We start from the raw sequence: 14,474 nt of genomic DNA, 5'->3' as shown, positions 1-14,474 counted from the left end.
GACTTCTGGCGTTTAGCAGCATTACCCTTAGTTTCTTGTTCCTTGTATGTTTTATTTCCAAAAGGAATGACCATAGATTTTTCAAAATCCTTATTATCTTCAGGTCCTTTGTTTGTTTCTTCACCCATATTGTGTGGGTTCCCTAAAAGGGGTTTGTATTTCTTTCCCCATTCGTCCCTTACAAAATTAACATAATCATTAATGTTTTTAGTGGGGTACCCTCTTTCCTTAAATAATCTAGCTACTATTGCCAGTTCTTCATCAATATCTTCCTCATTAGATGTCATTCTTGCTATCCTAATGAGCTGGCCTTTCAAAATACTATTTTTTTGTTTTGTTGGGTGATTACTCGAATAATGTAGGTATGAGTTACTAAAATGTGGTTTTCTATAAACCTTAGATTTAAATGACCCATTTTCCTTTTGAATATTTACATCTAGATAGTTTGTACCATTCTCTTTATGTCTTTTAATGTCTGATTAATCCTGCACAACTGCCATACACTCAGTTTGGCTACAGTGAGGCTGACACAACAGTTCTTAACAATTCTTGTCAGTATATCACAGAAACAAACAAAAGTACATTGTAGCAAACAGCGAAAAAAAAATAAGTGCTGGATAAATACTTCAAACATCACAGAAGATATAATCCAACAAAAATTAGTAAAGTGAAGCAAAACCAGGCTCTATTCATAAAAATAACAGTTATTATTTAAATAACAACCACCATCTACTAGCATGAACGTCATCACCAATTACATCTATGATGCTCATTTCAAAAAAATATAATTAATAAAATATCATTCTAACTAAGAAGTGGGCGTGCTTTTAACATCTCAGATAGGATGATATTTTATTAATTATATTATGTGAAATGAGCATCAGAGTTGTATTTTATATATTTATAGGCGTTACAAGTTTTTTATAGTTTAATGGACATGTTTGTGTTTCTTTGTGTTTTAGAGTTCTGTTTCTTTAAAATGTAATTATTGCTTGATGCATGTGACTACTGTCTTTTTATATAAATGAATAGATAGGCATTGATTTTATACATCTGAAGTAGCAGTTTTATCACTGCGAAAGCGGTTATGGTTGTTTTTTTCAATAAAAGCGGTTATTTTTATCAAGAGAGCCTGGTTTTTCTTCATCTTTTGTTGGATTATAAACAAAAGTACATATTTTCCACTGTATTTAGAGATGGGCTTTATTTTTTCTGTTGTCTTGTACACATTGTTAAAAGAAACCTTGCCTACCTCCATACAGTCCTTCTTCTTGTGTGTCATAGCACCACAGTTCTCGCATGCTCCTTTACGAAATTTTGTGGACTTAGTACCCTAAATGAAGCAAAAAACTTCACTTAGCTATTGCTGAATTCCATTAAAAGTAAAAAATAATTTTATTATCAGAAATTCTGATTCAGTCATTCGTGACTACAAAGTCAGTAAAATTTAACAAAACCCAGTATGACAATTCTGCCAACAGCAGTACAAATGTTAACAAAGCATGATACCTCGGCTGTAGTAACTAATACACTTAGGGGTTGGATAGCATTGCTCTTAAATGCAACAGGTACAAAGTCTACTTATTTACAATGGCTAGCATAAAAACCTGCTTTAGTCCAGTGCAGTATGCACTTGCAGATAATGTCAGAACAAAACTGAGGACAATCAAAAGGATCATAAACCATTTAATAAAAGAATTCTGCAGTTGGGGAGAAAATTTTGTGCTGCTGACTACAAACCTCTTTGACTCCTCTGAAGTACCACTCTCCGAATGGAGAATATTGAGTCTGTTTCTCAGGCTGAGGTCTCTGATGTTTCAAAGTTGGCCGTTTGGATGGATCAATATACCATGGAACAGATGAAATATACTGTGGAATGTGAGGATTAATGTCTCTAAAAGAGGGGAAGTAAAAAGATTCAGGCTATATAAATTCAGTACAAACAATCACAGAAATATATTCAGGCATGACATAATTATATATTTTATATATATATATATATATATATATAAATGTAACGCCACCAACATATCACTTTAAATCTCTACAGTTAAAAATAAAAACATTGAGGTATATAAATATACATTCTGTGGTGTTTCTGAATTCTGAGTTCTGTAATTAAAAATTCAAAAGGTCTTTGGCCTAAGCAAAAGTTTACCTGGTTTATGTTAATGGAATATCAATAACCTCCACCATCACCATCACCTCCCACGTAGTCAATTTTTTTTTGTTTTAAACAATACCTCTTTCCCTTGGTCAGTTATGTAGAGCCAGGTAGCCCTTTGCTTTGTATAGGCTACAGAACTAGAAAGGCATAAAAAAATTATTCTTTTTTTTTTTTTTTGTTATAAATTGTTAGGCCTAGACAGTTAATCCACTAGGAGATGCACAAGGTCAGTATGCAAGCACTTGGTGGATGTAACATGAATGCTTTTTGGAATGATCTGTAAACAACAGAGACATGACCCTGTGGAAGTGTTACCAGCTTCCATGAAGTTTTTAATCAGATGGCCTTCTAGAAGGAACGTACATCAAGTGACATACGCCTCTCTGCAACACATTTAAAGCTATATACCCAAATTATCAGTATACCCCCTTTATTCCAACCACAAATATTTTCATAAATATATATGTATGCACATATACGCATACATACACACACACACACACACACCCCTATATGTCTTACACAACCACATTCTCACACAAAGACCCACACACACACACAAACACATTTTATATTTTATATATATATATATATATATATATATATATATATAAATATAATATATATATATATATATATATATATATATATATATATATATATATATATATAAGTATTCCTGCATCTGTATTGTTTGGTTTCTATCCTGTGTTTTAAATCAGATATACCTGTTGCTCAGGCTGCTGCAGAGAGATTTCCCTACTGCCAGCTGTGATATTGAGAAAAGATGTGTTTATTCTCATTTTTTGTCTGCATTTTGATTTAATATCTCTGTAATTTGCACAACTGTACTTCTTCTTCTTGTGTGTTATTAGCTGTATATCTCTTAGTGTTGACCTCAGTTGTAGTGAAATCCTTTGTCTGGAGGCCTTGTCTGTTTTCTTAGTGGCAGTAAGTTTTCAGAACTAGTTTCATCCGGCCAAAGTATTCCTGGATCTGTATTGTTTGGTTTCTCAAATGAAGAACAAACACAGGGTAAGGTATCTCCTCACAAAAAGCAAAAATAATCCAAAGCAAGAGAGGTAGATACGCCACAACTATCGAAGCAAACCAGACAGATAGCAAAAAAATTCCTTTATTCGAATAAGTAAGCGCTTTCAGTTATTTAGAACGCTTCATCAGACTTTAACAAAATAAAAAGAATTCAAATCATTTAAATACTATAGACTCACTCACAAAGTACCAATAAAACACCATCTCCATATCACATGTTACTCAACAGGAAATTACATCAAAATTTCATTTGAGGAAGACACAATACAAATGCTTATAAAAACATATAAAAATTAATAAAAATAAAGAATAAAAATACAAGACATAAAAACATATGAAGCATGGAAAACAGAAAAGGCATCAAGCTAACGTTTGAATGGCCTATCTAATAGAAAAGGTTTCAATGACAATTTGTCATTGAGACCATGGCCCTTGTCAGCCGATAGCTTTATAATCCATCTAGCCTCTGCTTTTTCAGTACTATTGCCAATATTACCTCTTTCTGTTACAAGCAGCTGTCCAATGACCATAAACCCAAACACATGTGTAGTATCATGTTGCAAAACATGCTTAGCCAAGGCATTACCCTCATTCTCCCTATTAATGGCATAAAGGTGCTCCCTGACTCTTTCCCTCAACGTCCTATTGGTCTTACCCACACAGAAACATTGACACTTCTTACACAAGGCCAGATAAATCACATTCCTAGATTTACAGTCTGCATATTCATCAAACTCATATACAACATCAGTATCAGGGTGTTTAAATATATTGGAATTAAGTATATAGCCACACTGATTACAACTGCGGCAAGCATATGTACCCTTTCTCTGAGAAATAACCTTTTTCCTAGGGATCTTATCATAGCAAAGCAAACGTTTAAGAGACTTGGTGTTCCTATAGCTGAAAGCTGGCTTTTCACCAACCAACTCCTTGATATTTTCGTCCAGTAGCAAAATATTCCAATGTCTCTTAATAACATCAACAATAGAAGTATTGTTATTAGTAAAAGGAATAACCATCCTTCTTCTATTTCCTTTCCTCTCAATAGGTTGTTTATGGGTAATATTACTACTTCTTACATATGGTAAACCTATCTGTTCTCGTTCCAAGGAATCTATCATAAAAAGATCACTATTACGATAGCCCCTATCTACAAAGTATTGTTCCATAGCTATAGCTGCTTCTGAAAAAACTTGATCATCACTAGTTATATGTGAATAATGCATTACTTGGTTTCTAACAATATTTTTATGTATATGCGGCAGATGCATGCTATCCCTGTGTAGGATAGCATTCCTCCTACATGGTTTTTTGTAAACGTCTGTCTTAAAAGTACCATCATTCTTGCTCAATGTGACATCTAAAAAATCTATCTTGATCTGTGAGATTGTACTGGTTAATGTAAGGAATGTCGTAGTCCCATTTATATAGGTAACAAAATCTTCCAAGTAGCATAGGACCAGATAGAAAAAATTATCAATTTCAACAATTGGCTAAGTTTCTGGTGTCATTCAAAGGGGATCCAGTGTCTGTCTGCCTGGGATGACATGCTCGACAAGCCATGCTGCTTCACTAGAGACAGCTTGCACCTGTCACCCTTAGGCTTTTGAATACTGGCCAAGGCTCTTGCCACCCCCATAGTGCCTTTTTTAGGCAAGGCTACAAAGACAAACCCACCACCGTAAATAGCACAAGTAACAAAAATATGTGCAGTACAGAAACCTGGTTTAAGGCTCCAGAGAGCACCCCAGCACTACCAGGCTACAACTCATACCATACATTTCAGCCACAGAACCTGGACTGAAATACAAAAGGCGGTGGAGTATCCATATTCATCAAGGATACCCACACCTCCAGGTTAGTGGCGCAGCACGATGCTTCAGAGATTAACCACGTGCAACTAACAATGAGCAAAACTGCAATTCAAATTGTAGCTTGCTACAGATCACCCACCATGTCCCAGGACACCCATTACGCATTTCTGGGAACACTGGGTAACATAAAGGTCCTACCAAATACCCTAATATTGGGTGATTTCAACTACCCAAACATTAACTGGGAGAACTACTCAAGTACTAACTCCCTTGCCCAACATTTCCTAGAATTTATAAACTCAAACACCCTGGAACAACTGGTCAACACTCCCACCAGAGGTGACGACATATTGGACTTGGTCATCACCAACATGGGTGATCGGTGCTCCACACCAGAGGTCAAAACCTCGGTGGTTAGATCTGACCATAAACAAATCACTTTGGATATCCACATTCCGCCCCCACCCCCCGGACATGGAAACCACTGTGAAAAACTTTTCAAAAGCAAACTTCACTTTACTTAAGATGGAGGTGGAAAGTTTCAAAGCCCCCATGCTAAAGGATAACACTGTCCAAGCTACAAAATCCTTTATCAATGCATTCTACTGGCACCTACAAGAATGCATGGATTGTGCTATCCCAAGCAAAACCAAGACTCACTCCTCCATGAAAAGGAAACCAGTCTGGTGGACCCCTGCCATAAACAAGCTATACAATAGAAGGAGGAAACTAGTGCAGAAAAGAGTAAAATCCCAAGAAGGGAAGACATCCCCTATCAGCATCAGCAAAAACTACGAGCCCTCATAAAATAGTCCAAGGCGAGCTTTGAAAGAAAACTTGCCAAGGACTCCAAAGATAGCCACAAGGCATTCTTTAGCTATGTCAAGAATTTAAAAGTGGCAATGCTCAGATCTGCTCGGAGCTAGTGCAGAATGGCACAAAATACACTGATCCAATCGATATTGCCAACATCCTGGCAGACAGGTTCAGTGCACACTTCACCCCCCCTCTCACCCACAAAAGGGCCCATAACCATACCAGAAGAATGTAGAGCCCCTGAAATCGCAGACACTCAGGTTAAAATATCCCTCTCCAAAGCCAAAAACACAGCATCAATGGGACCGGACGGTGTCCCAGGCTGCGCCCTACACGAGCTCAAAGACGAACTAACCTCTCACCTAAACACACTGTTCAAACTCAGCCTCTCCACAGGTTACGTACCCATAGAGTGGTGCACACCAACAGTTATTCCGCTCCACAAAGATGGAGCCACAACAGACCCCGTGAACTATCGCCCTATAAGCCTGACTAGCTTGGTCTGCAAGGCTATGGTGCGCATCATCATGGAACTCATTAACAGAGACACTGGGAAGCTACAAACACTGGACCCTACCCAGGTCGGCTTTGTTAAGGGCAGATCATGCCTCCTAAACCTAGTGGACTTCTTTAAGACAGTTACCAAGGCTATAGACGAGGGAATGGTGGTACACACAGCCTACCTAGACATCGCAAAGGCCTTTGACACCATTCCCCATTCTGGTATTAAAGACAAGCTCACCAGTCTGAATATAAACCCCTATGACACAAGATGGGTTGCCAATTGGCTCACGAACAGAACCCACATGGTGAGAGTTGCAGGAGCTAGGTCTGACTCTAAACCAGTTACAAGTGGCGTTCCCCAGGGCTCAGTCCTAGGACACCTCCTGTTCGGCATACACTTCTCAGAGGTACAGACAAGCACAGGAGGACTATGGCTGACCAAGTTTGCAGACGACTGCAAACTAGGGGCTATAACTGACTCACCGGCTGACACAGACATCCTCCAAAAGGGTCTCACTGAGATGGATACCTGGTGTCAAAACCATGGCCTCAAGATAAATGCCAAAAAGTGCATAGTTATTCTCTTTGGAAATAACAAAGTACCCACAAACTACCACATAGGTGGCAGTCCCCTAAATACAGGACTCAAGTAGATAGTAATCTCTCCTTTGATAATCACATTGCCAAAGTGGTTAGAAAATCCTTCAATGTGGCCCACCTAATCACAAAAGGGTTTGCATCCACATCAAAAGAGGTCACTGTGCCCCTCTACTCATCACTCATCAGACCCATCACAGAGTACAACGCCCCATTTGGGATGTACCTTACAAGACATCTGCAACAGCTGGAAAGACCACAGAAGTACCTCACCAAGAGGATCACTGGCCTCAAACAGATGCTCTATGTAGCTCGACTGAAGAAACTCCAGCTGTACTCAGTTGCATACCGCCTGCTCAGAGGTGATCTCTGCCTGACATACAAGGCCATGTCCAACCCAGAATTGATGGACATGCTCCACCTAAAGAAAGCCTTATCCTCTTGATCCACACGCTCGAGAGATCTAAACCTCACCACAACAATTAATAGGACGTGCTGAAGGGATAGATTCCTGTCCCAGAGACTTCCCATGCTTTGGAACAATATTCCAATCTACATTGGGCAGAGCTCCTCGCTAGCACTCTTCAACAGAAACCTTGACGAGTGGATGGGAAACAGAAAGTTTACCCCGGGATCACTTCAGTGGCTCTGCTGGACAGAGGTACAGGGAACTAATCTAAGGGGGAGGCGAAAGCAAACACATTCTGGCTAGGCTTTTAAATGCCTTCGGGCAGATAGCCTAGTACCTACCTATGAACCTATATAAAAAAAAGTGTACACACCCCTGTTAAAATACCAGGTTTTTGTGATATAAAAAAATGAAACCACAATAAATTATTTCAAAACTTTTTCCACCTTTAATGCGACCTAAATCTGTTAGGAGAAAAAAATATAAAAAATAAAAAATGTACAATAAGCTGGTTGCATAAGTGTGCACACCCTTAAATACTTTGTTGAAGCAACTTTTGATGTAATTACAGCATTCAGTCTTCTTGGGTACGAGTCTATCAACATGGCACATTTTGACTTGGCAATATTTGCCCACTCTTTCTTGCAAAAGCGCTCCAAATCTGTCAGATTGCAAGGGCATCTCTTGTGCACAGCCCTCTTCAGGTCACCCCACAGATTCTGTATTGGATTTAGGTCTGGCTCTGGCAGGTCATTCCAAAACTTTAATTTTCTTCTGGTGAAGCCATTCTTTTGTTGATTTGGATTGTATGCCTGGGGTCACTGTCGTGTTGAAATGTGAAATTCCTCTTCATCTTTCTAGCAGATGCCTGAAGTTTTTGGGCCAGAAATGACTGGTATTTGGAACTGTTCATAATTCCTTCCACCTTGACTAAAGCCCCAGTTCCAGCTGAAAAAAAGCAACCCCAAAGGATGATACTGCCACCACCATGCTTTACCGTGGGGGATGGTGTTCTTTTGGAGATGTGAAGTGTTGTTTTTGCACCAAACTCACCTTTTGGAACTGTGGTCAAAAAGTTCAGCTTTGGTTTCATCAGACCATAACACATTTTCCCACATGCTTTTGGGAGACTTGATGTATTGTTTTGCAAATTTTAGCTGGGCCTGGATGTTTTTCTGTGTAAGAAAAGGCTTCCCTTTTGCAACTCTACCCCACAGGCCAGACATATGCAGAATATGGGAGATTGTTATCACATGAAGTACACAACCCAGTACTTGCCAGAAATTCCTGCAGTTCCTTCAGTGTTGCTGTAGGTCTCTTGGCAGCCTCCCTGACCAGTTTTCGTCTTATCTTTTCATCACTTCTGGAGGGACATCCAGTTTTTTGCAGTGTCACTGTTGTGCTGTATTTTCTCCACTTTTTGATGATGGTCTTCCCTGTGTTCCATGGTATATCTAATGCTGCGGAAATTTTTTTGTACCCTTCTCCTGAATGATACCTTTCAACAATAAGATCCCTTTGATGCTTTGTAAGCTCTCTGTGTACCATGGCTTTTGCTGTAGCAGGCAACTGAGTAAATGTCAGGAAAATCCTACTAGGACAGTCAAACTTTATTTGGGGTTAATCAGAGTCTCTTTAATTGATGGCAGGTGTGTATCCAAGAAGACTGAATGTTGTAATTAAAGCAAAAGGTGCTTCAACAAAGGGAGTGCACACTTATGCAAACTGCTTATTGTACATGTCTTATTTTTTACATTTTTACCCTAACAGATTTGTTTTTCAATTAAATTGTACAGGTTATAGGTCACATTAAAGGTGGGAAAAGTTTTGAAATGATTTAGTGTGGTCTCATTTTTTTACATCACAAAAAAATGGCTTTTTAACAGGGGGGGGGGGGTGTACACTTTTTATATCCGCTGTATATGTGGAAACAGTGTGTAACAAAGGAAATCTATACTATGTCAAAGACAGAGTTCCCTAACCCTCCAGCACAAAACATGTAATGTGACACATAAACCAGACCCTGAACTATCCCACTCACTCATTTTCATTGCACTTTTCAGATTACAGGAGTAATTCTGACCGATTTCCACCAGCTGGGCTTTAGGCAATTAATATAGGTTTACTTCTCAGCCTTATGATTAAGATCAAATACATCTTTTTTATGGAGTGCCTTATGAGTTGTTTTCTTTATAAGTTCTAAGGAATTTTAATGTATTTCTTTAACATGAGCATCAGCTCATTCTTCTGCTATATTTTAGTAATGAAGCTAAGGATCATTATAGGATTTGTTAGTCTGATACTTCAGTTGTACATTTTAGCTAGTTCAACTCCAGCTAGTTTAGCTATTTAGAATCTAGTTCATTTTATCAGTAATAGCATTTCTAACTACAGAGTCGCGGTCAGAGTTTTATTTTCTGTTTTTCCTTTACTTTTCAATCAAATACAAACACGATCCATTTCCAAATATTTATTTTAGGTGGCCAATGTGTTCTTGTTTTGTTTTTTGAGGGGTTGCATATTCAACAGAAAATCTGGTCCATGCTTTAGATGCTTCATGTTTTTTATTTTATTAGGCTGACTAGGCTTATTGCTGCATGTATGCAAGTCTAACATCTGCATGTCCAGCTGAAATCTTACTTTTTTAATAAGTAACAAAATTATAGATTTAGAAGAATTTAGAAGCTTTGAAGATGTGCAGACTGCAGATAACATGTTAATAACATGCCAATAGTGAAGATACACTTTTAATGGTACCCAAAGAGTGATGATAAACAAAAAAATATCTGCACAATCGGTCACATATGCTATTTTATCACATTCTTTATCTGGGGTATACTGTTAAGACAATATAAACTAATTAATTACAATGATTCTTTTAATGCAACTTTACTCTACACGAAGCACATCATGGGCTTTATACATCAACATCACCTGTTTACATCATAACATTTCAGTAAATGACAGTTTTCAGTAACATAATAAACTGACCATATACTCTGGTTTCTTCAGTGGTCTTCCATGCTTATAGTATTTGACACAGCTGTTCTCTCTAGAATTCAGATTTTTGTTTTACCTCCTGCTTTTTTATGTGATAACAAAATTTCTGTCTACTGATTTTGAGGTACCAGTAACACATATGAAATACGTAAATGGCTTTTGAATATTCTGCTCATTAGCAGCCAACAATGAGTGCCTGGAACAGAAAATTCTTGCATAAATGACAATCTTTATATGGCATGTTACTGTGGCATCTTTCGTGGCTTGGACAGTTTTCTTCACTTTTCTGTTACATACTGTTTGGTGTAAACTGAACAGTATATGTCTGAATTCTCACTCGTGCACTAGTCTTCTGAATTTTGGATATTTGTACTACGGACCGTTAAGATATATGGCAGCATCAGATTTTTCCCATCTCTAGAATGAAAAATGCAATCCAATAATCACATCTGCACCTGTTTGTCAGTTTACTCTACAAATCTTGGAAAAAAATAATCTATGTATATGATGTAGCATGACTCCAGTGGATGATGATGCTACTTGCTACAAAGATGACCATAAAGCATACTGGTTGACATCTCTTCCATCTACTCTTCTGGACTGTTGTTATAGTGTACACGTGGTTCGCCTTAGTTTATTTTATATACCTCATCAATGTGGTGTTGTCTTTGATTACTAACAAACAGCCTGGAGTCTAAATATGGTTCAGAGACTTGAGAGCATTTATAAAAGCCTTCAATCCTTGACATTTATGTGTCTAACTTGCATAGTTTTCCCATAGACTCTACACTTTCATCTCCTTGAACACAGCACTCCAAAGCAAATGTCTGAAGCATCTGTCAGTAAAGACTGAGTGGGAGCTGACAGGGAGAAGGGAAGACTTTGGTTGAGAAACAAACCAATCAAAGTCTCTTTTTATACACCCCAGCACTGGAATTTGACATGATAGAGGGTGCTGGTGCGGAGTTTAAGTTGACTTGATAAACCATTCATCTTTTTTATGTGGAGTCTGTCCAGAGAATAATTGGGGCACTCAAACCTAAAATTCTGAGATATTCTGTGTCAGGTGTCGAATCTAGTTTGAAAATACCAAAATCTGATCCCTGTAATTCTTCACTGAAAAGCCAGTATAAGTGTTGTATGTAGAAGATATCATAGAAACACAGCAAAGCAACACATTAGCAGTAAGTATTCCTGGCAAAATACTAAAATTTGCAACAAAGTTATGGAATCCCCACAGGTTCTCAGGACTCGCTTGCAGCAGAGTACAGTTTCAGCAGAACTGAGATGGGCTGATGCCTGTTTTTGATAGAAAAGTAAACTTGAGAAAAGGTCCACAGAAAAGTTTCTGAAATAAAATATTAATTTTAGAAGAAAAGAAACAGAATTTTACACAATCTTACCAATGATTTACATTTTTTAGTAACAAATGTTTCAAAAGGGAAAAATGCAGTAAAATCAACCAACCAAAAAAAAAAAAAGAAATAAATGGGGGTTCACCTGTCCAGTTAAGAAGAGCTAGTTAACCGATCTGTTGAAGCTGGTGAAGGAGCACACTCTTCAGCAGCAAGAAAGTTTTGAAGTACTTGGCAACCTAGCCAATGGTTTTCTCTGCACATCTTATGCATAACAGCCAGAGTGTGGAAGTAGCCCTAAACCTTTGGAAAACTGGCTGGCTGGATCTGACCCTTGGTAGGATGTACAATAATGTTTAAGGCTACTGTGTCAGTGATCCAATGATGCACATCTTAAAGTACCTGTATTTTATTTTGCTTATGTTTTAACTGTGAAGGTCCAGGTGGGCAGAACCCACTTTCAGACAAGGCCTAAAGAGGAATGCTCCACAGTACATTCATAAGCAAGTAATAAAAATTTACAAAATAATATAATGATACAAAAGGACAAAGACAGTTATGTAAATGTCTAAGAAACTTAAAACATAGTATATATATTATATATATATATATATATATATATATATATATACACATATACATATACACACACATATTCATATATATATATATATTTATTATTTTTTTTAAAACATGTATTAACTGGGTAAGTACACTGGACCAGAGACCTTTTTTAGGCATAACCTGGGCCTCGAAGGCATACTTTTCCTTTGGCCACTTCCATCTGCATGCCCAGACCTCTGGTGATGTGGGAAACTATCTGTAGAAGCCAATAACTCTTGTCACAAAGCTGTTCTGTAAACTGTCTTACTATACTGTGAACTGCTAACTCTATTTCAAGTAAGTTGTCTTTTTTTTTTTTTTTTTTTTTTTTTTAAAGACATTATCTTAGTAATTAATGAAGTACATTGTTTACGCTTTGCTATCAGAAGGCATAGTTTTATTTTTATTCTGAAATAAGTGAATATTTGCTTTAATGCATTGTTATAGTTTTATTCTGAAATAAGTGAATATTTTTCTTGAACGCCTTCTCAGTTAACTGACCCTGTAATGGTAGATACTGTTAAATCTAGTGCATCTGGTTTGTTTCTGTATTGGAACATTCTCCTTTGTGTAAGGAATCCGAGTGTAGTTTCTCTGCTCACTCTAGGTGTAGTTTAGTTCAACAGGATTGTTTTTACTTTTTGCAGTGTTTTTCTCTGTCTAAGGAACCAGAGCGTGTATTTTCTTTGTCGCTCCATGTGTAGAGACCGTTACAATCTCACAAATTGTATACTCCGTAAAGATAACTGCAGGAAAGATGCCCATGCTTTGATTTTACACATATTTCACACCATTAGCGGTACTCGTTTGGCATCTTCACTACTGCCAGGCGAATAACTGCACTTGTAAACCATCCTCCCCATTTAAATTATTGTGAGTTTTGGTCACTGTTCTGCCTTGCTCTACTGTATATTGGTTAGATGTACTGTTGCTACAACCTTGTCATACACAAGTAACTGCATTAAGGTATACTGACTTCATAACCATATTTATTATTTGTTAATTCTACTACTTGTCGATGTGTTTGCAAATGTGACGCTTTCTTGTCAGTGCTATATTGTGGACATAGAGAGGCATTGCAATTTATCTGTGCTTTGCAAACGTATTTGTTAAGGGATTCTCATAATACTATTCTTTAGAGCATATAGAGCTACTGATGTCTATATAGTGTGGACTTAAAGTGCAACTATTTATAGTATTGTACTCCTAATGACTTATTTCTCCCCTATGTTGTTTGTTGTTGATCATTTTTCTTCCCTTGTAAACCCTGCTTTCTCCTACAACTGTCCGGCACTACTCTTTTGTTACTGTCTAATTTCACTATCTACCCATACCTTCTACACCCCTTCTGTACCACCCCACTGCCTGCTACTAGTCTTCTGTTTCCTATACTTTTCTGTTGAGCTTTCACCTACTTTTTGTACTATCTTCCTCTTATTAACTACACATCAACTTTCTGTACATGCCCTTTCCCAACCTGCAGTCCCCAATATACACCTTTTTTATTTTATAGAAGTCAAGCCCATTTCCCTGAAACAGCCTGCTGCAAAACCGCCTGACTGACTTCTCTGTCCTCCCTCCACAGCAAGCTAGAATTTAGAGGTTACCTGCAAATAAGATCCAATGGACCCTGTCTATGTATGTTAAGTTTAACTGTTAACTACTACTGTTTGAATTAGGCTTCCACAGCCCAGTACCCCCCCCCCCATCACTGATCCCAACCCACCTTTCTTCCAGCCCTTCCTAAACCTCACCTTCTCATTATTTCTCTCCCAAACTGAGTCTAACCTCCCATTCTAGCCCACTGTCAAGTGCTCTGGTCTATATCTACACTTCTGCAGATCCCCCTAAACCCCTTCCTTATAGTTAACCTGAAACGTCCCTACGACCATACTGTTTTCCTCTGTCTTGCTACTTGCACTAACTTAGACCTCAAAAACATAAGGGAACTCTAATAAACGTATTCTACATTAATTTGTTAACAAAAGCATAGCTTACTGTTTGTTTTTTCTTGACTCTGCATGCACAGTCAATACCTGGGCCAACCTGCTCCCCTACCCTACTTCCCACTTCAATTACATTTATCCTCTCCAGTAACTCCCATTCCCTTCCAGACCAACCAATCTTACACAACTTCCCCTCTGCTACCACAC

At 37.9% G+C, this 14,474-nt stretch overlaps 1 protein-coding gene across 2 annotated transcripts in view; it reads right to left on the bottom strand.

Moving 5' to 3' along the window:
* SLU7 (SLU7 homolog, splicing factor) overlaps positions 1–14,474 on the bottom strand; it is a 906,055-nt gene that overhangs the window by 849,778 nt on the left and 41,803 nt on the right. For both annotated transcript variants that reach the window (XM_044084498.1, XM_044084499.1), the window contains exons 3-4: positions 1,741–1,894; positions 1,253–1,333 (exon numbers count right to left, since the gene is read on the bottom strand). In XM_044084498.1, coding sequence (XP_043940433.1) covers positions 1,253–1,333; positions 1,741–1,894 — 235 coding nt within the window. The remainder of the gene's footprint in view (positions 1–1,252; positions 1,334–1,740; positions 1,895–14,474) is intronic.

Source organism: Protopterus annectens, chromosome 9.part0, assembly GCF_019279795.1.
Source record: "Protopterus annectens isolate FY-2018-M chromosome 9.part0, PAN1.0, whole genome shotgun sequence".
In the NCBI taxonomy this organism is placed as follows: Eukaryota; Metazoa; Chordata; order Ceratodontiformes; family Protopteridae; genus Protopterus; species Protopterus annectens.
The sequence above is the reverse complement of the archived record's forward strand: the minus strand, read 5'-3'. Positions and strand labels throughout refer to the sequence as shown.